This window comes from Xiphophorus couchianus, chromosome 22 (genome assembly GCF_001444195.1).
Source record: "Xiphophorus couchianus chromosome 22, X_couchianus-1.0, whole genome shotgun sequence".
NCBI classification, from domain to species: domain Eukaryota; kingdom Metazoa; phylum Chordata; class Actinopteri; order Cyprinodontiformes; family Poeciliidae; genus Xiphophorus; species Xiphophorus couchianus.
Genome location: NC_040249.1, coordinates 28,395,148 through 28,422,498, shown reverse-complemented (window position 1 = coordinate 28,422,498; position 27,351 = coordinate 28,395,148). Strand labels below are relative to the sequence as shown.

Genomic DNA, 27,351 nt, shown 5'->3' with positions numbered 1-27,351 from the left:
GTTCTAAGAAACCTTCTTCCAGAAGAATGAATCAGTACGCTGACAATTATGGGTTGCCGTCTGTAAAGTTACACATCAAAAGGTAACAGTAATAATATGGGTTATTTAGTCTGTTATAAAAGATAAAATGAAGATTAATTTTCATATATATATTTCATATATTCATTCATTACAAAATGTCACAATTTCCAACTAATTATTTAATTAGCAACTGTTTAACTTTACAAGCAGCAAGTCATATGCAATCAAATAATCCTTCTATTAACAAAATGTCCAGCAGGTGGCTCTAAGGAGCTGTGAAGTCCACAAGTTCCCAGGAAACTTCAACAAATCTGTTTAGCTGGCATTACGAAGTGATGTTCCAAAAATGGAAGTGTAACTGATGATTTCTGAAAAAAAATAAAAATACCAAAGAGGTCTGTGCAAAAATTAATGCTTCAAAATTAGTCTATGAAGAGAAAACCATGTTGGAGCAATAAGCTGAAAACATACAGTATATTGGTGCCTCTTTATCATCTATACAGCAAAGGACTATGCAATCCTATGAGCAGTTGATCACACATAGAATCATTTGTTTGTGGTAAACAAGCAGTGACAAAGTTTTTTTCATCTGTTGTTAGCAATGATTGCATCCAAAGGAAAGTGTGTAATCATCACTGCTTCACATAAAAATGGCCTAAGGTAAAAAAAATAAAATAAACCAAAATGGTGCTAAGAATGTTCCATCTCATTGTACAGTTGATAGTTGCAGTGAATTCAGAATTTATTAAGTCCAAGAATCTCCAGCAAGCTTCAGGACCAGCGTAGCGTTAGCCCATCACAGGGATCAGAGCAAGTCTCACAGATGAGAATGGTGAACTTTTGAACTTGATGCCAGGATTTCTTCCACATCCTAAACAGCCAAATAACTCTCTCACTGCTAAGCAGGTGGATAAACAAAATCAATAAGATTTGGAGCAACTTAAAGTTCCAATAAGAAAGCATCACCATAAGTCAGGACTAGAGAGTCAGACAGAATTAAAGAAGTTAACTAATACATTTTACTTGCAAATACCTTCCCAAAGACGACATTTCTGAGGAGTTTTTACCTGCAAATGTATCTGGGACATAGTCTTTGACTTCAATGTAGACAAACACAGCTGGCAAAATCAGAGACTGGTTTTTCTCATTCCTCAAGCCGATGTAACGATAGCCTGCAGCGGAAACATGGACCAAATTATTCACCACGCTGTTTACCCACATACACGTTTCAGCTCATCAAGTTAACTTTGACATCAAAGATAACCTTAGGAAATACATAAATGCGGATTTCTAATGGCGATTTAAATATTAAGCAAAAAAAGTTATCCACACAAACCTGGTCCATTGTGAAAATATTATTAGCTTTAATTATCCACATTTTTTAAAGGTGATTTGAATTTCTCTAATATTACCAGACCAGTAAAGTCACAAAATCACTTAAGTAGGATATTTCTGACAGAAGTACAGTGGACACTGGCATATTCACGGTTCAGGATTCGCTGATATTTCTGTGGAATGTGACAACAAAGTATTTGTGGAAAACCCACTTATTTGTGGAATTTTTGTAGAGCATATCTAAAATGCATCAAAGCAAATGCTGCTTGAGAAGCTAAAATACACAACGCTACTAAGCATGCTTTTGGTTGGCAATTGTAAAACAGCCAATCCAGAAGCACTATTTATTTTCCTTGGCACTAATTGGATGTAGCCCAAACAGAGAAGACCATGGATGTTAGCTTGTGCTGTAGTGCTAAGATGGTTTTCCATATTACATGAAGGTGTATTTGGTGTTTGAACTATTAAAATAGACAGTTATTAGCGTTTTTAGTGAAGGTCACACAAGTATTCAAAGATTTTAGCTATTGGTGGGAGACTGTGGTCCCTAAACTCCATGAATATCAGGGGTCCAGTCTAGGCTAAAATAATTACAATACCAAAACATCAACCCCCAGTGTTTAGAAACATGGTTGACTTCTACCAGACTCCTATCAGACTAGAAAAGGGTTAGAACAATTTCTTGGTGAACCACAGTGAGAACTATTATCCATAAAATACTGGTTTACTAGAATTGAGCGTATTTATGCCTCATCTAGAAGGTCCGGAAGAGAGTAGAGCTCACTTGTCTCAGTTAAAGTTTTCTCAGAGTTCACAATTCAACAATAAGAAGGGGAAGCTGGGTGAAAACAGCCTCAATGTGTGAAAAGCATTGACCAAAAAACACACAATGGTCCATCTCATATTTACCAAAAGTGGATCATTTTGGAAGGTATTCAGCGTGACACACGTGGTGTATCAGAAAAAGCAGATCTTCATTCTTACAGTCAAGGATTGTAGTTGTAGTTTGTAGGTCTAGTGCTGCTTTGCTGCTTACAATGACTGACAAAACCCTGAATTCTGCTCTCTAGAAAAAAAATCCTGATGAAGAATTCTCATCCATCAGTTCCTTAATTTAAGCTAAAGCACACTTGTGTATGCAGGAGAACAAAAATCCAAAGCACACCAACAAGCCTCCCTCTGAATGACTCAAAAACAGATAATAAAAAAGTAAAAGGTTTTAATTATCTTGTCTTTGTGTGATTATGTAATTTGTTTAATGATCTGAAAAATGTTGCTCCAGAAGAAATCTGTACAAAAAGGGGGAGTGGCTCAACTTCACTCAGGTACATTCAGAATATTAGGAAAGAAAAATAGGTTGCATAACATAAAACCTCACAGGTTAGTATATTTGCTGCTGAATCTGCTAAGACCGAGTCAAGCAACACTTATTTAATGAAAGCAGCATAGTTTCTCTAAAGCCTCAGTGTGATTCTGAACAGAGTGAGAACCAAGATGACTTTTTTAGCAAAACTGTCAGTGTCTGAATAATAGGCCAAGTCTATCTGTGAGTTTACAGACAGCAAAATGAAAATAAAGTACTGAAATGAACAATGCTGCAGCTCAGAGCTCTTATCAGTTGTTTCCTCTTGTATTTTTTAATGCCATAACCAGAATTAATAGATGAGTTTTGATCTGAATAAGATTAACAGTGACTACGGACCTGGTCTGATGGCAGACACTGGAATAATTCGATGGCCGATGAACTTTCCTCCTTCCTCAAATGCGGCAATTCTCAGAGAGGCCAGAGTCGGAAGAATAACCTGCATGAAAGTAGGAGTCATCTGTCTGAAAGCGGCATTTGATTCAACTAGGCCGTTTGTTCCTTTGGAGTCCCTCACCTTCTTGAAGACGATGGGCTCCTCGTCCCACACTGGATTGACAGCGTTGTTGTTCTGGGAGGTTTTAGTCTTCAGAGCTTTCCTCCTAGTGTCTGCGGGGAGTCCGAACATCTCCACCTCCACATACACACCCACCCTCCGTTCAGTCAGAAACTGGCCTGAGATGACCTGCAATATGCAATAGTGGTTTTAAGAGCAGTTTTAAATGGATTTTTGAATTTATGTATTTAACCTTTATTTCACCATGAAAATTCCATTGAGATTAAAAATCTCTTTTGTAAGAGAATCCTGGCTAAGACTGGCAGCAGCACATAGAGATTACAGATTCATAGCAAAACCAAAAAAGTTAACACTGTCATAAACAAAAAAATTAAAAGATTCCTCATTTGTATTTACAGACAAATAATTCCTTCTCATAATGAGAAAGAACAGTCTATCCTCATATTGTTATTATTTTTTTCTGTAATGAAAGGACAATGCCTCCTGTGACGGCTACAGACTCAGGCGCCTCTCTATCCATGTCTGCTGTTGATCTCTTTTTTTTTTTTGTCCTTTGGTGTTCTTTAGATGGGCTGTACTGAAACAAGTTTTGTTGTGCTTTTGCACAGTGAAAATAAAGGCTGAATCTGATTCTAAGAACATTTAGTGACAACAGCACCTTTAGGTTATGAGCAGTTACAGTATGAGAAGCAGTTTATTGTTGAGCTGTACCTTCACAGAGAGAGTATTAGCTACGATGCCGTCCACTGTGTTCTCTGTGAAAGGGTCAAAGTGTTTGTCATGACGCCTCATGAACTCTGGTTTCAGTCGGTAGCCACTGCGGCCGTTGTACTCAAACATGAAGAGGTTCAGCTGCATGGACAAATCTGGAACATAAAACTCATTTCTGTTAGCAATATCACAAGATTTCAAGCTGCTCTTCCTTATTTCAGTAGGAGTCACTCTAGGACTCTAATGTATTTTAAATAAACCCCTTTAGTGCAGTCTGGGTAATGCTGTGCAGGTTATTTATTGGTAATAAAATATAGCGATTGGCAGAAAACTGTGGACTGAGGCCTGAGCTACACTAGTCTATCAGTCTCAAACAGTTGCCACTGTTTTTATTTAAATATTCTTGATCTACACCATGTAAGCCATGGTTCTCCATACAGTAACCATACAGTATTACTTCTGTTAATATTACGGAGAGATTTTGGCACTATAATTTGCAGGATAAAAACACACAAATTAACTTTGATTTAAACCTTTTGAGAGAGAAGTGCATAAAAAAGACGTACTCCCTCTTATAAATTAAAGGCAATGGTAGGAACTCAGGAACATGTGCTAGATGCTACCGATCTATACTGAGGTATTTACCACTGAAGAATGAACTTGTATCTAACCTGGCTCAAGCTTAATTTAATCTAGTCTGATCTGACTAGGAAGCTAATAACAATGTATTTATCCTGATTTTGTCTTTACAAACACTGTAGCAGCATGTTCACTGAAGAATGAACAAAATCTAGTTTTTATTTTTGATCGTCCACTACTGGTTGTTGGCTAGCAAATTGGCATATTAGCTAAATATTTATATCTGAGCTAAATATTTAGTGTAGTGCTAAATATTACGTTTGTTGACTAAATATTTAGCTCTCTAGCTAAATATTTAAATTAAAACAAATATTTAACTTGCTAACTAATTATTTAGTTTGGAGCTAAATATTTAGCTTGCTAACTAAATACTAAGCTCTGAGCTAAATATTTAGCCTATATGCCAATTTGCTAGCCTACAGCCAGAAGTGGTTTGAAATTGACATGTATAAATGAATGAGTAACATGGTGAAAATATAAGTTTGAAAAATTAACTACGGCTTATTTTTTCTCTCTCTAACCCAAATTAATGCTGTGAATATTTGTCTGTGTAACTTTATAAATAAGAATAAGAATTTCTGGTCTAGTGTATTTCAGTGAAAAATGCAGACTGTATCATACATCTAAATAGGATCGACAAGGTCATCAACATTGTTAAAGAGGATTTCAGGTTACATTATAAACTGAACAAAAAAGTGGGAAAGATGTAGACAAAGCCTTAAAAACTTCTCCATCATTGTTGTGGCTTCTTCTAACACAGAAAGCACTATTAGGACTCTGGGTCATTGTTTCTAAAACCTCTTTCCATATTCAAGAATCATTCCTTGTAATTACAAACTCAGTTTGTAAGTGGACTAGAGGTGAAAACAAACCTTTTTTGCAAAAATCTATATGCCATACCAAAATCTTTAGTAAGAAAATCTAGTCACTAGGATCTATTACCAGAAAAACATGTTAGCCTTCAGCCTGAAAATACCAGTGAAAATCAAAAAAATAATTAAATTAGTTGATCCAATGATAACTATTGAAACAACTAAAATTCTTAGCCAAATATCATTTAATGCCAGAAAGACGATATGTGAAATTAATGAGACAGATGGAATCTGTTGGTTTAGTACAGACCTCCAAGGCTAAACGTCACCTGCAAATGATAACATACATACATTCAGAATAAAAGAGGGCCAAAGACTAATCCCTGGAATAAAGTACTTGAATTGTTATTCAATTCATCTAAGGATGTTCCGAACAAAATCAATGCTATACATTTTGTTTGAGGCACAATTAGCAAAGTAAATTTAAAGTGGAATCCATAATTCCAACCCAAGATGATAAAATAAGTACAATGTTGCTGTGATCAATGGTGGCACTCAAGTCTAAAGGGGATTAAAATTTAAATGCCTTCTAGTTCTGAAGTGTTGATTATGAGTTAAAATTCACCTTTGTTGTGTAGCCTTATCTATTTCATTATTTTATTTTTACCAATAGTTTGGTAGTTGAGAGCCACAAGTTGGCATCCAGCATTCCAGAACAGCTGAGGCATAAAGTTTGACGAGTCCACTCTGGTTCCTTTTGGGTAAATACGACTCAGCTGGGATTTATTATATCTTGTCGACACGACATTAAGGAGAATATTTCTCTGGTAAAGAGAAATCACGCATGAAATTGTCTTTGGGGTATAGATATAACAAAAAAACTTATTAAGGCTTTTGATTTATTTTTCAGAAGTAGATGTTAGTAATTATAAATGTTTAAATGGACTTACAACCTTTGAAGTTCCTCCTCTGCAAGCTGACATAAATACCCAAGCTCAAATAATACAAAAAAGAATGCTAAAGTTCCTCAGAGACTCATACAGATTTCTGACATTTGAAGAAAAAAAAGAAGCATTGAAAGAGGAAGAGGGAAAACAAAGTAAAGAACTGGTTGCCATGGTGTTCGCCAAGGATACTCTACGAACTCCACTGGTGACTTTGTGAGGTGCTCCACAGCTTTGGTCTCCACAAAAGACGACATGTGGTAACAGCGGGCTGCCTCTAGACACAGAAAACACAGGAAGCAGCTCATTTCTTGGGCAATTATTTTGGTGACATCACTTCTCTCCTTCAGACATTGATTTTAGGGAAAATGCCTCAGATGGACTTACATCCAGATCCTGTCATTTAAAAAAAATATTGAGGCAAAACATATAGCTGAGTTAGAGACACAACGATCCAACATTCAAACTTTGTTTCAGTAGATTCCACATCTGTTGCTCTCTTACTCTTTGATGCTTCAAAGGAGTTGAACTTGGTCGGCTGGACGTAGTTTACCAGAGTTGACATCTCCTCCGTAGCAACAGCCTCTCGCTCTGCAGAGCCCTGAGACGAAGGCCAACAATCACAAGGTTAAACACTGAAATACGATCAAAGATTCCTTAGAAACAAATCTTCACAGCCAAATAATCATGCACAAAGTTGGTTTTGAGAGCTTAGCTGCTGCTCAACAACAGAGATGCAGAACAAACGCACAGGCTTGCTGTTGCACAGTAAAACAACAGCTGTTTCTTTTTGTTGTTTTATTTTGTAGTGGACATATGAGAAAAACCAAAAACAAACATAAAATGAGCACACAGCTGAACTGAGATGCAATTCAAGCCTAATAAAGAAACACGCCTTATCTTACACTTACAGAAAGTTAAGCTAAGAACCGGTGGTGTCATCTGGAACATGTTACAATCTCAGCTTTCTGAATATTGAGCTGTTATCATGTCATCATGACAGTCATAAGGCTGTCATACAGCAACAGTCTTCAGACTGAGGATATTTAATTTCCCTTCGGGATAAATAAAGTATGTCTAAAATGAATTCAAATATATTCAGTCTAATTGTGCTTTATGCTCAGGGTTGTTCATTATGCTTTTGATTTTATGAAGTGTCTTTCTTTGAAAAAGTTTCAGCTTTCTTTCTTAGTTTGTTTCTCTATAGACTTTTTTAAAAAACTCACTCGCTCTGATGCTGCGACCCTCACAGATGTCTACAGATGAGACTGCACTCTCCATAACTGAATTATAGAAAATCTACGTCGTTCTGCAAATACTGCAAAACCTAAACTCCCTTAACTAACGCAGTCTGCTCTGTCTCTTCTTGTAGACAGAATCACTGATGCTTCTCCAAAGCAGTCTGTTCACCAGGCAAACACAAATGTTCTTTAAATTCTTCCCCCATGATGGAAATAGTCTTTGACATGTTCCTGCTTCTCCTAAAATCCACAATCATGTTCTCTGTGGGAAATGACAATTATTTCAAATTCAACACTAATTGCTACTTTCAATAACTACTGCGGTCTCCAGATTCTTCAACCCCCTGGAAAAAAGTGCACACATTGGGAAATCACATAGTCTGAAGCACACTGGATGGAACCAGTTAGGGTTTCATCAAATGCATGAGGTGTGCTTGAGATGTAACACCTAAAAACCTGGAGTGTTGATGGTTTAATAGTAAGTGAAGAAAATCAGCTCCCAACTGCAGTTGAAGCAGGAAGTTTACATACACAGGGTTTCCCCCAGTGCATTATAAGCTTGGCAAGCCACCAGGCTTTACTTGCCCCCAAGTCTTCTTTGTTTTTATTTAAATAGGTTATACACCAGTAACCCTGGACCGAATGCGTCTTTGCTGCACTGTGCTGTGCTGCACACTTTACCGGCGGAGTGCAGTTGTTCCTGAAAGACAGGTCTATCGTTGATGCATTGAACAGGCGCTTGTACCATCCCAACAGTATGGGGAAATACTGAAACAACTTCTATAAAGATTAGTCAGGAATTCAAAGCTCAGGTGCAGATTTATCTTCCAAATGGACTATGACCGTAAGCATACAACCAGAGTGGCTACAAAGCGGCTTAAGGAAAACAAAGTCAATGTCGTGGCCATCACAAAACCTTGATCTCAGTCCTATGGAAAGTTTGTGGGCAGATCTAAAAAGGAGTGTGTCAGTGAAGTGGAGAACAAGCTTGACTCAGTTCCACCAGTTCTGGCAGGAGGAATAGACCAGAGCTAAAAAAACTACTGAGTAGCTTGAGAAAGGAAATCCAAAAGGTTTGACCCAAGTCATAAAAATGCTATGGTGTCTGTGAGGAACCTTGGGGTTCATTGAATCTCCAAACAGGCTGATGGTTCCAAGCACATAAAGTCCAGCAAAACATGGCTTCTGAATAGGTCCTATACTGAAGTGACAATCGTTATCTTTGTTAATTTGAACTCAATTGCAAATCTCAACAAGCTCAACTAAGACCTGGGGATGAATGCCATCATGAGGTTGAACCATTTAATGACAACATCAGTCGTTAGAATTGGTATTTTGTGTTTTTTACATGGCAAAACATTTGTAATATTAGTTGAGTTCAGCTTTTTAAATTGATCTTGTTTTACATTATTTGTTCTAAACAGATGTTTTGTATGTATATATTGTAAAAATGTAATGTAACGTGCAGATTAAGCAATATCTGTGTTTCCATTGACCATAGAATTGGGCAATTTGACATTTCAAAATTAAATTCATTGTATGGAATCACATAAATTTTGAAAAAACTCTTTTTTGATAAAAAGTTTTGGAGCAAAGAGGAGGTGTGGTTTTTTTGGCTGTATCAAAATTGGATTTCGCAATTTTCTTTTCTTTTGATTCACACAAGTCACATCATCAACAACCGGATGTTGCCGCTGGCACAAACCATGAAGAAGATGACAGGAAGTGGTAGAAAGATCATGGCACTGAATATATTTTAGTGACTTATCACCTGAACAAACTTATTCACATGTGATATTAATTGCATTTCTTATTAAAAGGAAATGGTGTGAGTGCAAAGATGTGTCCTTTCCAAATTAGCGAAATATAGACAAAGTTGCACACATTTGTAATGGAAATGCAGCAAGCATTTGGTCCAATCGATTGTGAAGTCAGGACAGATGGAAACTGACATAAGAGGCTCTTGATCACTGCATGTTTGCTCCGGCATACTATTAGAGATATTTGCTTTGTGAATCAGACACTAACACAGAGCAAGAGTACAAACGATGGGCACAAAGCCAAACTGAGTGGATGAGGGCTGAAGTCTTTCAATTAAAAACTGAAACAGTACAAGATAGATAGCATCCAAACACTGACCAAAGACCAAAACCAAGGGAAATGACACATCAAGAACAGCACAGATGACATATAAAGAGCAGCTTCGGGGACAACAGTGAAAAAAAAAAGGAACAGACTAAAAAAACAGCAAACATTCACGACAAGATCAACAGCGGCACCAGCATGTAAGAACAGACCAACGAAGCTGTGAAAGCACACATCGCTTGCGAACGATAACAAAGGCTGACAGCGGTGAGGGTGGCCCTCTGTCAGCTCTTTAAAAACGTCCCCACTGACCTTTTTACCATCATCATCTTCATCATCATCATCTTCCTCACTCTCAGCCTCCATGTCTGTTAAAATTAAATAAGTCACCATCATCTCCATATCCCATCTCATTTCTACAGAAGAACTAGAATGAAACATGACTCCGTGGAAGGAAAGAAGCCGGCTGGCTACGAGGCAGATGCGTCATCGGAGGCTGGATGTGTGGCCTCACTGCACATCGTAGTTTCATTAGAGTCAACACAGAGCTCTCACTGAATCTTGGTCTTGCAAATGTATTCACACCTTTGGACTTTCCAACATTTTGTTGCACAAGCAAACGTTGGACTACACTGCATTTCAATAGGATTTATGCGACAGACAAACTCACAGTTGTGTAAATTGTAAAGAAGAAAAAAGGATAAATGTCAAAACGTGAAATTTGTAATTGAGTTAATGACAGAAGCTGTAATAAATTGTAGAAAACCATGTTTCGACAAAATAAGCAACATTTTCAATTCAAAAACTATTTTGATGCTAATTAATTAAATAAATTAACATACGTATGAGCTCAACAAGAAAGATATTTATTGTTTTCAATCTATTATTTAGGTTATTTAACCATCAGATTGGTGCAAAGTACTATCTAGATTTTACAAACTTCTGATTGTGAGTGGAACTTCTTTAGAAATGTGGAGATTAGTGTTGGGGACGACTGTGCTGCTCCTACATTTTAGCGTTGAGATGCTATTTTCAGTTAGATCAGCTTTGCTGGTAGGTTTACTCCATGTAGCACAAATTGAACACAACCATAGACTTTTCCAGCATCTCATCAGAAAGTCTTTTGAAACACAAATGAACCCTCAGTGGACCAAGGGAAGAAGCTTTCTCTTGCTGCTATTTGTGGATGTTGTTAGTCTGTCAGATGAACGAATGTACCAGAAACATGCTAACAACATAAAGGTTCTAGCTGGAAGAAAAGCAATTAATTATCTTTGTAAATTTGTAACACCTTAAAATCTATGTAATTAATGAATCAAAATTAATACGTTAAAGTTTCAACCCTAATTTTTATTAACATAAAAAATCTGATGCTTTTTTTTGTTTGATTAAAAAAAACGCTAATAAATAAAAACCAGTGCAAGCAAATAGTAAATGGGCACACCAGGCAGGTCAGAGATGAAGTGTTGGAGAAATTTTAAGCGGTGTTTGGTTACAACACATCACCTGAAAACAAAATAGAGTTTAGCACAACTGACCAGGAAATGACCATCCATCTGCACTGACAGACGGTGCAAGATGAGCATAAGTCAAAAAAGCAGCCAATAAATCCATGGTAACTCTGGAGACGGTTCTATGCAAATAACTGTGTTTAAAAGAACATATGTTATGTTGAAACATGGTAGCTGATGCTTTGATGCTTTTCTCCAGTTGACTGAGCCAAAAACAGGAGAATTTTGAATGAAAAACTTGAGACTTTGGCAGATGTTTACCAGAACATGTCAGATGGCCCAAATCTGTATTCAACAGAGAATTTGTAGCAGTATTCTTCATCCAGTCTGACTGAGCTTCTTCACAAAAAAAGGACTTTAATATTTTTAGTCATAAAATCCCAATGAAATGCATTGAAGTTACTGGTTGTAGCAAATTGTTTTTCAAGCAACAAACCAAAAGATCAGAGCAAACACCCTGCAGCTGCTCTCGGACGAAAACAGACTATTTCTTTCGTTTCTAAAAAGCGCTCTGTGAGAAGGAATTTCAGCAAGAAATCTCGGTCTGCCTTCTAAACCATGGCTGGGATCTTCGGTCCCAGAAAATGTTTTTAAGGACCTGGGCGCCAAACATGTCAATACAGCCTTTTAATTTCCCTCTGCGCTTCTCTCTTAATTGGCGTTCAGCCCTTCTGATCTCATCTGGGATGTCTGTTCATTACTGAGGCATCCCTGATGAGATGCAGCGGTATGAATGTAAAGACATCTGAGGTTTCACTCTGGCTAAAAGGTTAAGATACACACATGAGCCTCGTAAAAGCAGCCGATCATTAAAAAAAAAAAACACACACATGAAATTGCTTTGTGTCTCTGCCTTCTAAGGACGGCTCCGTCGCTGAACCTTTCCTGAACGATAGCAGTGACTCATATTTGCGAGGACGGATGTGAAAACAACTCCACAGTTTGGGACAAAAAGCATTTTAATTTGACTCCTGAAGGCTCTGACATTTTGTGTCTTCCTGCAGATGATGCAGCATCACAAATCCCAAAGTAAATGATTGTCCTTTTTTTTTCCTTTGACTGTCACAGCTGAGCATGTTTCATGTGAATTTCTGAGTCTATTGTTTTTGTGTCATACCTCCCGTGTTGTTGCTAGGAGACACTGGTTCATTGCTCTGATTGGCAGGCTGGTCAATTAGCCTCTTGGTGTCGGCGGTGTTGGCAGGTTTGTGAGATTTCTTGTTTTTGATGAGGATTTTGCCCATCAGCTCCTGAGGACTGGGCAGAGGGACGCCCGCCTCCAGCTGCAGACACGGAAAAAATGTGGGGAAAAATAAAAAGCGAAAGAGAATGGCGGTCAGTGCAGGGTTACTTTCAAAATCACAGCATGAAACAACATTCTGCATTTTCCTACAGGGTATTTGTCCAGAGGATCGATCAGCAACGCTTCTCCAAAAATAGAGCGACAATATTCGGCCATTTTTGCCTGCTGCTTCAAGCTGGAAAACACATAAAGACATATTTACACATTTTATCTCAACAATAATATATTCTATATAATTCATTCACCAGCCAGTTCACCTGGTACACCGGTTCAAAAGCAGATCAATTCAATTCAAAAACAATTTATCTACACCAAAGGAAAATTAAATGTCATAACTCATATCGTCCAAGTGTCTTAAAATATGCTGTGGGCATAAAGTGTCTGGAGTAGCAGTCAGTCTTACAACGACTCTGAAGAGGCCTCTGACTGTTGTATGACAATCTCATGGCTGTCATGACATGCCAACAGATTAAAATCTAGGCAGCAGAAACAATATTTCACATTAAGACAGCAGCTGCGTTTCTGTTACCAATGTGGGCAAAACCTTTGCAATTAAATAGAAAGCATAATTAAAATAACAAGTGAATAAGTTTGTTCACGTAATAAGTCACTAAAAACATGTCATCATTCTCCAACTTTTTCCTGTCGTCGTCCTCGTCATGGTTTGCACTAGCTGCAACCTCCGGCTGTTGATCATGTGACACGTGATGCGATAACAGTGCTTCCATTGCAGTTTTGTAAAATAAATCCATTTTGTTCCGACCAAAAAAAAAACCAACTCATCATAGCACCAAAAGCTCTCATCAAAAACAAGAGGGTTGTTTTTTGGGAAATTGGCATGTTTCCATTAAGCAAATTTATTTTTGAAATGTCAAATGGTCAATAAAAACACAGTTACTATCAGTTGCTGACAAGCACTGCTAATCCACCTCATTTGTCTTTGCCACTCCTTTAAATCTCTGTTTGGCCATATGACTAGAAAGGCTGGACATTGCATCCAAAAATTAACCACCCATATGGTGGTATCTCAATGCAATTTGGCATCTCCACATGGTGAAGGCAACTTTAAAAGAGAGTTTTAGGATGGGAAGAATAGGGATTTAACATGATAAAGAGTCTATTGTAATCCAATGCCAAACACCTCTGATAGATTCTTGCAAGCAAGATAGGAAGGTTTATGGAAGAAAAACTGGCTGATGAGTGTATGTGTTAATAAAGTCCTTACGAGTCGACGTGGTTTTCAAATGAAAGTATGACAGGAAAAGATGAAGTCTTAAAGGCGCATTCTGCGATGGCTTCAATCACCTCCTACAAAATAATAATAAAAAAAACATCCTTTAGTTGATTTGCCAGATATCCATTTCACAAATAGGGTATGCAGGAAAACAGCCTAAACGAGTTCTAACATGGATTAGATTTCAGTGAAGCTGACTCAATTGCTTTAATGTCAAATCTGTTTAAGATGTTGGTTTGAACCCAGCCAGCATTGGTGCATTGCCCGGCAACAAGAGACGTGACTGAGATTTAGCCTGACAAGTCAGTCACATGCTGGTTGCAGCCAGCAACATGCTTTTAGGGACAATTCTGACAGGAAATTTAATCACTTGGCAAAATTGGCAGTGTTGATTTAAACTGGTTGATTTCCTGGCATGGACTCATGGCATGGTGCTTTACAAGAACATTGATAAGACATTGATAAGATGTATCTTATTGCTTGGCAGCTGGACCGACACAAGGTAATGTCGTGTTGGTCCAGCAATTACAATTAAAGGTAATGTTTAATTGTAAAGGAGAATGAAAATGAATGAAATGAAAATTCACTTCTTCATCATATAAGATTTCAGTAAAAACATCAGCTTGTGGCTGTATGTGGTTGTGGTTGTAAAAAATTAACACGTAGCACTAAAATTGTCAACATGGTACAGATTAGGGCTTTAGGCAAGGCATTCCAGAAGACTATGGTTAGCCTGCTTTGTCTATTATAAAATTTGGGTGTTAAAACAAGATGATGATCCCAAGCATGAATGGTTAATGGAGGCTAATAATAAACATCTGGAATAGCTTTTTCAAAACTTTGCCTTCAACACTGTCTAAAATTTGTATAATATGCTTAAATTTCCCATGTCTTGAAATCTCTAACTAAGCTGTAGTTAATGGATGTGCTGAGTTATGATAAATTTCCACTGACAACATTTAAGATGTAGCTTTTATCTCACAGTTTCAAGTAGTGGCTGACAAACCTTAAAGGAGATTTCAGAGGTCATGGTGAAGCCGTGAGTTATGACCGGCTCCTCCTCAGCAGTCCGCCCTTTCCACACGTCTAGTTCCACACAGCGACAACCAGCCAGCAAAACCTGCCGGTACATCTCCACCGAGGAGCTTCCTGCCAGCTGGCCCGCTGAAACACACGTAGAAGGAATATAAACAGAAAGAAAACTGTGACAGCTTGTCATTGACCCCAGGCAGCCAGACCCACCATACTGTTTGCCTAAGCTAAATTACAACATTTGTGTTAGGGAAATTAGAAGTCATGACTAATGACAACAAACATGTAAAAACAGGTGGAATGTTGGACAAAATGAAAACATACCAGAGATTTTAACTCCTAAGAGCTGAAAAGCAATAATAAAGTTCTGCTGGACATGGATTTGTGTCATCTACCATCTAACCTTTTTTCACTTTGCTGTTCTTATCAACTGTGTGTGTTTTCTGAAGTTGGGTCACTTTAATAAAGACCAATTATCTTCTGAGTAGTGAGCCAGTTATCCCAGTAAGGCAAGCGACCAGCACAATATGTGCATGTGAAATTTTGAGCTTGCAGACGTACACACACAGGCTAGTGACACAACACAAGACACCTGTAAAATGTTTAACTTTCATCACTGTTGTTGCCATCACATCCTATGTGCTGGGTTCGCGCTGTCTGGTGGAAAACTATCACACCGATCCGTGCCATACTGATCAGTAGAAACAAGGCATTAGAGCTGAAAGGCCTGGTTTTGTTCACTAGCTAATGCTGTAATAACATGCTACATTAACACCACTTATTGGCAAGTTTTTGTTTGTTGTTTAGTTTCGCTGAGAAATACTGCAATAGTTTTCTGACCAGAGCTGAATGATATTTCACTTTGTTTGCATAGTTAAAACGTCACTGTGTTCAATAGTTTATGCGGACAAACACAATAACATTTTTTTGTCTGTGCTCTTAATTTCTGTTTGTGTCAGCTATTTACTAAATGAATAACTTGCTAAACCCTTAGCCAGGCCTACAGCTTATTTTGTCATACTCAGTGAATTAGATCTGCGGCTTCTTCAAACAACAAGACAAATGTTATTGTTTGTTATCGTGTATGTTGGGTTTTTAATATGGTGTGTTTGTTGTGTATCGCTTACCTGTAAGGTATGTATTATGCGATGAGTTGATGAAATACTGCGACAACGGAAAGTTCATGTCTTCAGACTGATCCAGTTTCTCAGGAGGAATGACACCGTTCTCATCACTGGACAGATAGCTGGAAAAAGTCTGGAGAGAGATAACACCTAAAGACAACATGCATACAAAAACACAATGTCACACAATAAAAGTGAGAAACATATGAAGTTAAAAAAAAGTTACATTTAGAATGAGAGAGAAAAGATATTTATTATTTTGTGCTAAAATATATTTTGTAAAAGTGTGCAAAATGGCTTAAAAACCCTCTATATGGTTTATGATTAAACAACTTTATGATTTTTTTACAGTGCTGAATATGTTAAGAAACTTTCACTCTACTTGAGCTTTAGCACCTTGGTGGCTAGGTCTGAAACAGGTGTGGGCATAAGAGTCTGTTAATATGCAGTTAAAACAGAATGTATGTTAAAATGGCGTTCATGCTAAAAAGAAAAATCTGCTGAAAATAAATTTATGCTAAAATAAAATTCATGCTAAAAAGAAAAATATGCTAAAAATAAAATTATGCTAAAAAGGATGTCATGCTAGCTTCATGCTAGAAAGAAATTCAAGCTAAATAGGAATTTATGCTGAAAAGGGAATTTAAGCTAAATTGGAATTCATGCTCTAATGGAATTTGTACAAAAAGGCTAACATAACTTTTGTTATGGCTTTTGCATTTTGTTGAACCTTCTAGGCCACCGTAGAAATTGGTACTGGCAGGTCAAAGCTTTTTAGCCTGGACCTTATCCTTGATAAGTAAATATGTTTTGCAAAAGTGATGCAACACTTGTTAGAGATGAGTCTTTTTTTAAGATATATATTTATTGTTTTCAACAAATTTTCAACAAAACAGCAGGACAATTACCAGGATACATTGACATACAAAATGTTGATCAGTCTGCTAAGACCAGTCAGTGTGGGTTGACGCTTACTACACTGGGATCCCCTACATTATCTTCATCTGTTGATGAATCCAAGCAAAGTCACAACTGCAAACAGGTTCCAGATTACAACTGCCCAACCATCATTTATATAGAGATGAGTCTTTCTGGTTTTAAACACAAAATGTAAGAGCTGGTGACACCAAGCGCCACAAATTGTAAACTGTATTGATCTGAGCAGGCTATGGTGAACCAAAAAGGCCTTGGAGAAAAAAAATAAAACCAATGGCCCATTCTAGAGCCAGAGACTGGCTTGACGTTCTGTAGAGGTGGCCCAAATAATCTTTAGGTACATGCTTTTTGTTTTAAAGTAATTTAAACAAAGAATTTTCAAAAATATATTAATTAAAACATTTTGATGCTATAGTTAGATGTATACATCTTATTTTAGCTAAAGTATTATATGTAAACACCAAGCTATCTCTTAAATCATTATATTTAGACATCAAAATGTGTTTCAAACATATCTCAATCACTTATAATAAAGAAGGCTTACACTGTGTATACCTTGCTTTAGATTTTTCTGGTCATGTTGGTAACGCTCCATCAGAGTGTGTGTCTGTGCAGGGCGAAGAGGGGGGTAAAGAATTTCATTAAGCCTCGGGTCTCTCTGCTTGTTGTTGATGAACTCGGTCATCTGATCGATGGACATTCCCCCACCCTCGCCTCCTCTGCAGAAAGGAGCGCTGTCAGTTTAGCACACAACAACCATGGGGCAAAAATATGGAGTTCATCAAGAGTGGCCAAATAACTCTTCATGCTAAAATGTCCTTTTCCTACTGATCTCATGTTAACTATTCCTTTTGTAAAGAATCAAAAATCAAACACTACTTCAAAAACAGGACTTCAGCCTTTTTTGCTTCTGGCTATTTTCCTCAAGAAAATTCTTCTACTGTTAACTGGGAAATTCAAAACACCTTGATAAAAATCACCCACAAGTATTATACTAGCAAGACATTTTCTTGACTAAAAAAGGTTCAAAAGAATTCTAAATGATGCAGATGCTGTTTTCCTACTGCAGTTTGAAGATGTTGCCGAGTTCAGGACGAGGACACAGACTCTCCAAGAAGTTCCTGTAAACATCCAAGGTGAAGTCCTCCAGTTTGATGCTGTCACCCTGGTCAAATAAAGAAGACACGGAAACAGGTTTAACTGTAACATCAAGAGGGGAAAACAGCTAAAGTCAAATGTGTTTCTGTCTGGAGCTGTGAGTGTTTATTGCTGTTTCTGTATTTGGATTCTTTTGGGTTGTTATTATTTTGTGGACCGGCTACAGTCTCTGTGTATCCCAGAGCCTCAGCCAACCTCGGCTGTTGATCTGTCATTCCCTTCATCACCTGAGCCTCCCCAGACCACCTATAGTCCTTAACTTCAGGCTGCATTCACAGCCCAAATCTTACCTCCGAGTGCATGAACACTCAGCATTCCTGAACCCTCATAGTGCTCCCTAGTCAAAGTCTCAACTCAGTGCCCTAAAGCCCAAGCTTCATTTCAGAGCTCCAGAGCCTGTGTGCCACCTGCTGCACCCTCCAGCCAGCTGTAGTTTTCACACTGGAAATCCCCAGAGTCTGCCTCTCAGTGCTTCCTTCAGAGACTTCCTCTATTCTCCTGGCCTACCACTTCTTTGCACGTGGGTCCTATTTCTACACAAAACAGGACAGTTTCAGTCCAAAATTGAATAGCTCCATTTCCATGGACCCTATAATCCCAATGATATCCTTTGTTTCTGGTTTCATAAACCTCAGTGTGCGCTTTAAGAGAATCCCTGTTTGGATTTGTCAAAGTAATTTAGATTTTGAATGACAGAGGAACAAATGAAGTCCATGGAACTAGCTCTGTAATTTAATGCCAATAGGAAGCTACAAAGAAGGTGCTAACTTTCACATCAGTAGCAGCCAACGGTGAGCTAACATCGGTATTTTTATGGTGCTTACAAATTGTTAGCATTTTGTCTGCTACTGTTTCTGTTTACTATTGGGAACTCAAGATCTGAAACTGTTATCTTCACTGTCACCTTCATCTATTGTTTACTGCATCTTTTAATAATCTAAACTTCTGCTCACCCGTCCATATGGCAACTTGCAGCTCTCGAGGGCATTCTCAATTCTCTTTCTGTCCGACGAAAACAGTCGGCCAATACTGCAACAGGAAAAACGCACAACCTCAGTTAGAACCTTTAACAAAGTTAATTAAATAAACCTCAATAAAAGCCCTTCTACCTTTATTTTACCTCCTCATCTAGCATAAGTTCCTTTTGAAAAATATCTTTGCATCTTTAGACCTCTTGAATTTAGAACTCCATCCTTCCTCCTCTACTTTTCCAAGACACCAACTGACCTTAATTTGCTTCTAAAAAGCAGCTTTCCTTCATACAATGTCTTATGTGCCTCATAACTCCGGCACCGGTTGATTACCAGGTCAGTGCTGAATTAGGTACCTCCATGAATAATGTCCCTGTTTTTGCTTCCCCAAGTGCACATGGAATTAGGTTTAATCTTGGAAGCAAGGGACACGAAAGAGCAAAGTTTAAGTTTGTGAGTGTCTCTGCAGATTTTCTCAGGCTATTTCTTCACATTTACAAGCCTCTGTGCCTAAAGCCTAATGTTCAGACACAGAACACGGACTGACGATGACAAAAGTAATCATGACGGTCTTACTTTTTCACAGGAATTTTTCCCTCTGCATTTGGCTGAAGAGTTAGCCTGACATACCTGAAACAAAGAGAAAAGTATTGAAACATTTTGACAATTTGTTGAGCTACAACTGTATGCTTTAATATGCTCTGTTGGGATCTTATGAGATTACATTTTTCAACAAAAGACAGTCTGAAATGTGTGACAGGTCATTGTATTAGTCCTCCTGAGTCAATACGTTGCAGAATAAGCTTTTGCTGCAGTTACGGCTGAATCTTTTGGGGTATGTCTCTACCGTCTTTACCCATCATCAATCACAGTTTACAATTAGCATGAATGCCAAAGAGTTCAGCTCAGTTTTTATCTGAACCAGACTTCCTTCTTTCTTAAAGTTGCTGTGTCTTCAGTTAGATGTAGAAAACCGCATGAGTTTAGATGTGTAGCTGTATAGACAGCTGTGTAGAGTTAAGGTGTGTGAGCAAAGGGTTTATTTGTCGTTTAGGCTGTGTGTTTACACGGATCAGGCGTTTTGGAAAATTACAAACCATAATTCTTGAAAATGCCAGTTTCATGTTTTCAGTAACTGTAAATATAAAATTGCATGAACTGAAATTACAAAACTAAATTTGCTTAATGGAAGCAAGCTAATTTTGAACGAACTCAACAAAAACTTCTGACACTAGGATGAGATTTTTTATTTTTTTTTTTGGCCTTTATCAAAACACATGCATTTTGCAAAACTGCAAGGTAAACACTTTTTTTACCAGACACGTGATGAACAGCAGGATGTTACTACCGGCAGAAACAGCAAATAAGACGACAGGAAGTGGTAGGAGGATGATGGCTTGTTTTTGTTTTTCTGACAAAGCACAGCTGGCTCCACCAGAGTGTTAGAGATTTTTTGGTATTATCATTTTATTTTCTTACTCTAGTTCACATTAAGTCTATAGATCTTTGTGATTTTCTGTTTAAAGTGTTCTCTTCTTTAAATGACCTGGAGGTCACTACTGTCGGTTCAACTTTATGAGAAATAGATAACACTAAGTTTCTCAGACCTTAAATCCTTTTACAAGAATACCTCCTAATTTAGTAACTACCTGTGAGCAGTCGTATTTTGTTTTATTGACAGTACTGACCGAGATTTGAACCGGGCTCAGACCTTTGATCAGATATCACATCTGGACCTGGGTTGTTAGATGTTTGGGTTAGAAGCTTTACGACCTCTGTTGTTTTCTTGACTGCCCCTTGCCTGTTCTTCTTTGACAATAAAAACAGGAGCTGTTGTGAGGGCAGATCAGAACGCTCTGTGGATTCTTCGGAGGAAGAGTTCTCAGAGCCTTCCCTTTTGCAAAAGCTCCACGTAAAATTCATATACGTTGTCTGTGGTTCTTTCTTTTATTTAGGTTCAAAAGGAAAATACCTATCACAGAGCTCTCACAGCATCACACAGTTCATAAGAATCTATGTGTCATTCCAATGTGTTGAAACATAACTCATCTGTAAAATTGCTTACTACAATTACCCCAAAACGCTACATATGTGGCCACTTCCAAGTAGGCGGGGCTTGTTGCTCCAACACCCGTATAAGACGTCTCCTATGATGGCTGACAGATGATGAGCGCTACCATCATGGCTGCATTATGAATATATCTCATGTTTGTTTCTACATCCGTCATTGCCAGAATTTTTAATGACTTGTGGCGTTTACAAACTTATCTACATGTGACTATAAATGTATATATAAAAGAAAGAAGAAAAAGTTTTTTTAATTGGACTATTTTGCTAAGAGGTTTCCTTTCATATTAAGATCATAGAAAGTGGTTCTAGAGAAAGTGGTTCAATTCTCATGTCACTTTTTTGTAATTTGCGTAGTCATAAACCAGTTTAATGATTCTTTGTGCCTCTAGGATTTAAATGGTGACAGGGTGAGAACATCAGCTCACCCACAATTTATCCACAGTATATCACATCAGCAATATTTTTATTAACAAAATTTTTAAATATTTTTCATCCATCTATTGACTTTCTCCAGTAATGTGTGTGTGGGAGTGCGTGTATGCGCGGGGGTGTATGCATGCGGGGGTGGGTGTGTGTGTGCGTGTGTGTCCAGCCTCACGCTTTCAGCAGACTGTGGTCTCTATTGAGATTGTGGTTCAGCAGGTTAGTAGCCAAAGAAAACACCTCCTCACACCACAACTGTAAAACAAACACAAAAAAAGCGCACACATTTTATCTTCATCGTCCTAAACATCACAATCATCCCTAAATGTCCCAGAAGGAAGAACCAGCTCTTTACCTTGGCTTCGTCCTCCTGCGAAGCGATGAAGTTCAGTTGGCCGACGTTGACCAAGTCTGAGGCGGTGACCACGGTAACCATGCGGTTCTCCAACCGACCAACGAGGTTTCCCACATCAAGCAGCTCCCGCAGCTTGGCTTCCTGTCAGAGGACACGGAAAGAAAGATTTAGCTGAATTGGATTCACACTGGTGATGGTGGTTTTAGAAAGATTACTATAAACATTTAAGCAATAAAGAGATTTTAAATCACTCACAAATTAACTTCATTTATTAGACAAATTTGGAAAACTGACATGTTATTTTTAAGATTTACAAAACTTTTAATACATTTCTAATGATTGTTCTGTTCTTTTATTACAAGACTACTTGGAAACTTCATTATACAAAAGACCCAAAATAAATGTTTTTCTTAAGCAGAAATGAAGAAGTTCCCTCTATATAGGACGGTAAAACATTTGTTGTAAAAATTTACATGGCCTATTTAGTTAAAAAAAATAAATAACAAAACTTTAAAAAAAATCAAACATATCATTCATTAGCCTGTAAGTAAAGACATTCAACTAAACATAAAAACATGTGTATGCCAATCTCAAGAGTTATTGCGAATTTAACTTCAAATGTGATAAAAAATGAATGAATAAAACATTAGCTTTTCCGCAACAATAACAGAAGCCTCACTGGGCAAGGTCACTGACGGGGAGCAGAGAACCAAGAGGCAAACAGAAAATTCAAATGCAAAAGTAAATAGTAATAGAAATACAGTTCAGGACAAAAAGTCATGCTGAGTGGAAAGAAACAGTCGATGGTACCTTGGGAGGTTTGGTGCTTCTACCAGTTCTGACATCCTTCACATAGGTCAGGTCCAACAACTCTGTGTCCTAATGATAACAATACCAAAACAAATCAAACACAGCCACAAGTATTTAGAAACAACCAGTGAAAAAAAGTGTTTTCTTTAGAAAGAAAATCTGTTGTATAAATCAAGACATTCATTTTAGTCTTGCTTGTTCCTTCACATTTGAACTAGTAGCTTACAAGATAGAGACAGACAGCTGGATGCTAACACTGTTAACAAACTCATGTCCCTATTTTTTCAGAGTAAACTTTTTTTTATTGGTGTTTTATTACAAGTGCATAACGTCCAGGATTTCTACCAGTGTATTATGAGCTTGGCAGGCCACAAAGTTTTAAATGCGCCCACACCAGGCTAAGCACTGTTTATTTATTATAGGTTTCTTTTAATAAACCAGTAAGTGCTACCAGTCAGTTTAATAAGTACAGGGTCCCCCCTGCTAATGTATTATAAGCTGCCCCCACCTTTTTGTTTTTAGAAAAATTTATAATTGGAAAAAGAAAAGACAGATTACAAGTGTCTCTGTTTCTCTGAGCGTTTCACTGGTGGAGCAGATTTATTGCTAAAAGATAGGTTTATAGTTGATGCATTTTAACCCGGGCGCTCGCGGACCAATCACACCGCTGGCGACTCTGCCGGTTGCCTCGCAAGCTGCCGCTGCTGATCTCTGAAGTTTATCTTCAGAGATCAAGTGAAAGGAGGCGTGCGCGATCCACGAATCAAACTGGACACAAGCTGATTTAAATATGTAGGGATTGTTAAAAAAAGAGGATAATTTAACGTTAACTTTGGACAAAACGTTTGGCTCTTTCTTCTTTAATTTTCCCGGGATCCTCAGCGAGTGGCGGCGTGCTCTAAAGTGAAAACAACAACAAAGCGTGTTGACGTCACAGATCACAGAGTTTAATCTCATACAAGGCAATCAACAACAAAACTGCAGAGGAACAGAGATATGCATTTTTCTCATAAAAATAAAGACAGACAAGGGGAGACAAACAAACACAAAACAAAGACAAACAAAAAGCAAAGACGCGTCTTTGGAGAGAGCCAATGCAAAAAGGCAAAATGGTGGCCGCTCTCTGCATTTTCTCTCCTGACACGAAATCTTATACTAAAGAGGTGTTTCTCTATTTAATTTATGCACTCAAGGCGTTCCTCTTGTTGACCAACTGGAAACTCCCTTAAGCACTCAGAGAAACTTGGAACTCCCCTCAATCTACGGTCAAGATCAAAGGGCCATCTGTCTTCTACCGAGACAAAAGAGCGGATCGCTGCGCCCTGACCCCCCGTGGCTCCCACGGTCATTCTGAGTACAGAATGATCCTGAGATAAGACCTCACAGATACCTGAGAAATCTAAGGTCTCTGTCTCCCAAGGAAAATGTTAATTTTATGGCTTCGCCTCACAGCGGGGAGATTCCATTGAGTGATCTGCATTTTGGCCCCTGTTTGTCTGAATGCCTGCTCATCTGCTCAACAGAAAACTGTTCCAAATAAGAGTGCTGAATATACCTTTACACATGTCGTAAGATTAACTGTATTAAGCACTAAAAATAATCATTTTTCCTTAACAGGATATTTACATCAAGCCCCTGTGAGGAATTATTATTCTTTGGAGAACTCTACATCAAGGTAAGAATTTAAAATCAGCCACAAATCTCTTCACAGTATGATAACGCTTCAGTTTTGTTAAATATCTCATGTTTTCGTATCTTGTCATACGGCACTACACTATCTGATGATTTTCATCAGCAGAGATCCTTTCTCTTTCCCATATTGCTTGAAACCTGTGGCCTGTTTAATAATGTGGAACATCCTTCTTAAGCAGATTTCCTTTAATTGAGCTCACCAGACAAACTAATCAACCAGCTCTCTGAAATTAATTATAGTGATTCAAAGAACCCTGACACACAATAACATCTATAAATTTAATAGCACAACAAAAAATGTAATCTTTATGACACTTTAATCCAATTTACATAATAATTTGGAACACGGTGTAAAAGACTCACAACGACCATGCCAGAAGCTACAAGTCTCCTTTTTGGGCTTATATATGGACCCAGAAATACCCTGAAACATTGTCCTGTTCATTATTTTGTATTCATGTTTAAAATATGTAACATGGTAAAATGTTGAGTCTGCTTTACATGTGTAAAATGTTACCTTTGCGTTACTTTTGCAGCAACTGTGTGAAAAATAAATGTAACATTTTTTATGTAAGGAACAAGTAATATTCAATTGTTTAATGTTTAAAAAAAAGCCCAAAATGATTGTGAATGTAATTTACATTTAATTAAGCTAATAAGAATGAGTAACAAAAGTAATGATTAAATATGATTAAAGGATGACTTAAGGACTCATAAACATATATTTTAAAGCCTTTCGTTCTTTAATAACAGACTATCATAGACAAGGCTCTATATCAGTTGCATCAGGTATTAGTGTGGGTTCCTCACCTTGTTTTGGTCAGTCCAGAAGAGGTAAAATCCATGAGGATCCACATGTAGAGTCACTGGAGTAACTGTTGACAAATCCTGGAAAAATATAAATGTATGGAGTCAGTGACAAGTGACAAGAAGAGGAGCCTTTCTGCAGAAGTGAAAGAAACATTTTAAAAAATCCTGATGATAAGTGTCTCATCACACAGATCACTGCTTACTACTATACAAATTATGCAATCAGTCCACCTGCTCTGGTGACACAAAACTGTGTTGACTCATCAGTGTTAGAAGATGATTTTACTAGAAACTAGCATAAACTTCTGATGACGCAACTCATTTGAGCACATTCCTGTTCAGTTAGCATCCCATGGCAGCTTCCAATTGGAATCACATCCAGCAGAATCACATCTGCACATCTAATATTGTCCACACTAATATTGCTGACAATATTAGTGTTGTCCACAGAACAATACAATTATTTGTCGTTATTTCAAAAATTAAAAGTTGTGTCTTCATCTGCATTCAAAAATGTTATTCTTTCTTGTGTAGTTATATAAAAAGCATTTAGCATAAAAATTTATTTTCAAATGGAGCACAGCATTAATTGTTATTATTAAAAAAGTAAGAACAAAGAAAGGAAGAAAAATTGACCATGACCATTTACATGTAAGGAAGCTGTTTAGTAAGCATCTGTAAGCAGCGTCTACATTCCTACTCACATAAACACACACTGAGATGTCACATCATCTTCTTATGCAATAAAGTGATGACCTCTCACTGCAAGAATTAGCATGTTAAATGCGCTTAGCTAATTTAGATTTTATTCTTTTATTTTTTGTTCTTAATTTAACTTTGTGTCTTAAGAAATACTTTTATGTCTTTTTAGGAGTGTTTGTAAAGGATTCTTATAGTAATGTTGCTGTGGACCACAGGAAGAGAAGTCTCTACTGTAGTAGAGACTAATGGGGATCCTTAAATTAAGAAATAAACTAATTTTTAGTTTGTTGTTTGCAGAGCTGCATGTTTGGCCAGTGATTCTCTCTGGTTGCTCTTACGTTTTCTTGTTTTTACATTTGGACAGTTGTAATTATGTAGCCTAAATCCTAGAAGAGTTGAAAATGAGGCTCTTCCATCAATCAAAAAGGGCAAGGACTTTATTCCCTACTTCAACATCTTTCTAACCATAGGGCCAGACAGATTTAAATTGCAGCGGCAAAAGTAAATGAGGTGGATTAGCTGTGCTAGGACACGTTACTGTGTAATATCGTCTCTGTTGCTGGGATATTGAGCTGTTAGCATGTAATGATTGTCATACAGCAACAGTCGTCAGTCTGAGGCTTCGACAGATTTGTTGCAAAACTGACTGCTACCCAAGATTGTTCCTCCACACACCAGCACTCTCCATGACCCACTCTTTGAAAATTTAATAAAAAGTATTTTGAATTCATTTCAATGTTGCTTCTAAAGATTACCTTAAAAAATTATATATTTACTTATTGTCAAAGCTACCTTTATATATATATATATATATATATATATATATATATATATATTTTTTTTTTTATATATTCTTATATGAAACGTATATCATATATCGATATATATAAATCAGTCGACATTTTACAAAAAACACAGCAGAGATTGTAAATTGTCTAAAACTCCAATGAGTGCATCTCCAGTCAAGTTATTTATATAGCTGAGCTTTGGGAGATGTGTAAATTATTTAGGACGTTCTTTGAAAAGGTCATGTTATTTGCTTTTGGAGCCTCTTAGCCAATCACAGCATTGCCTACAAGAGGAAGTAGAAACCAACTGTTGTAATGATGATAGCAAAATAATATCAAATACTTCAGCATCCTGAACACAAGGTTATGGAAATTCTAAGGGCCCCTGACCGACAGGGGGCCCTCCACAATTTATTTATTTTTTGTTCATAGAAATAAAATAAAAAATTGGGGCCCTGTCAATTACAAAATTAATCATACTGTGTTTTCGAAGATTGTTTTTAGCAGTAAAAATTTTATGTTCCCACTCCCAGTCCAAAAAACACACATCTACAGTATATTTGCCCTGAACCTCCCTGGATCTGCATGAAATGGTTTGTTCCTGCTTGGAGCGTTGACTGTGTTCAGCAGCAGTCAGTACAAGACAAGAAAGGCTGTGCCTGTTACTGTGCTGCTAAGAAAAATAATGAAATCAGGTTTTCAAAAAAAATAAAAAATAGAGGGAGAGAGAGAAAAAGGTAAAAGTGTCAATTTATAACCCAGTT

At 37.5% G+C, this 27,351-nt stretch overlaps 1 protein-coding gene across 1 annotated transcript in view; it reads right to left on the bottom strand.

Moving 5' to 3' along the window:
* LOC114138347 (1-phosphatidylinositol 4,5-bisphosphate phosphodiesterase beta-1-like) overlaps nucleotides 1-27,351 on the bottom strand; it is a 38,226-nt gene that overhangs the window by 8,651 nt on the left and 2,224 nt on the right. Inside the window, exons 2-22 of the mRNA XM_028007563.1 lie at nucleotides 25,098-25,175; nucleotides 22,596-22,664; nucleotides 21,786-21,926; nucleotides 21,606-21,685; nucleotides 19,514-19,567; nucleotides 18,920-18,995; nucleotides 17,873-17,973; nucleotides 17,364-17,527; nucleotides 15,876-16,022; nucleotides 14,723-14,880; nucleotides 13,708-13,790; nucleotides 12,573-12,657; nucleotides 12,297-12,462; nucleotides 9,981-10,036; nucleotides 6,847-6,943; nucleotides 6,535-6,619; nucleotides 6,066-6,190; nucleotides 3,948-4,102; nucleotides 3,237-3,404; nucleotides 3,059-3,158; nucleotides 1,089-1,193 (exon numbers count right to left, since the gene is read on the bottom strand). Coding sequence (XP_027863364.1) covers nucleotides 1,089-1,193; nucleotides 3,059-3,158; nucleotides 3,237-3,404; nucleotides 3,948-4,102; nucleotides 6,066-6,190; nucleotides 6,535-6,619; nucleotides 6,847-6,943; nucleotides 9,981-10,036; nucleotides 12,297-12,462; nucleotides 12,573-12,657; nucleotides 13,708-13,790; nucleotides 14,723-14,880; nucleotides 15,876-16,022; nucleotides 17,364-17,527; nucleotides 17,873-17,973; nucleotides 18,920-18,995; nucleotides 19,514-19,567; nucleotides 21,606-21,685; nucleotides 21,786-21,926; nucleotides 22,596-22,664; nucleotides 25,098-25,175 — 2,293 coding nt within the window. The remainder of the gene's footprint in view (nucleotides 1-1,088; nucleotides 1,194-3,058; nucleotides 3,159-3,236; nucleotides 3,405-3,947; nucleotides 4,103-6,065; nucleotides 6,191-6,534; nucleotides 6,620-6,846; nucleotides 6,944-9,980; nucleotides 10,037-12,296; nucleotides 12,463-12,572; nucleotides 12,658-13,707; nucleotides 13,791-14,722; nucleotides 14,881-15,875; nucleotides 16,023-17,363; nucleotides 17,528-17,872; nucleotides 17,974-18,919; nucleotides 18,996-19,513; nucleotides 19,568-21,605; nucleotides 21,686-21,785; nucleotides 21,927-22,595; nucleotides 22,665-25,097; nucleotides 25,176-27,351) is intronic.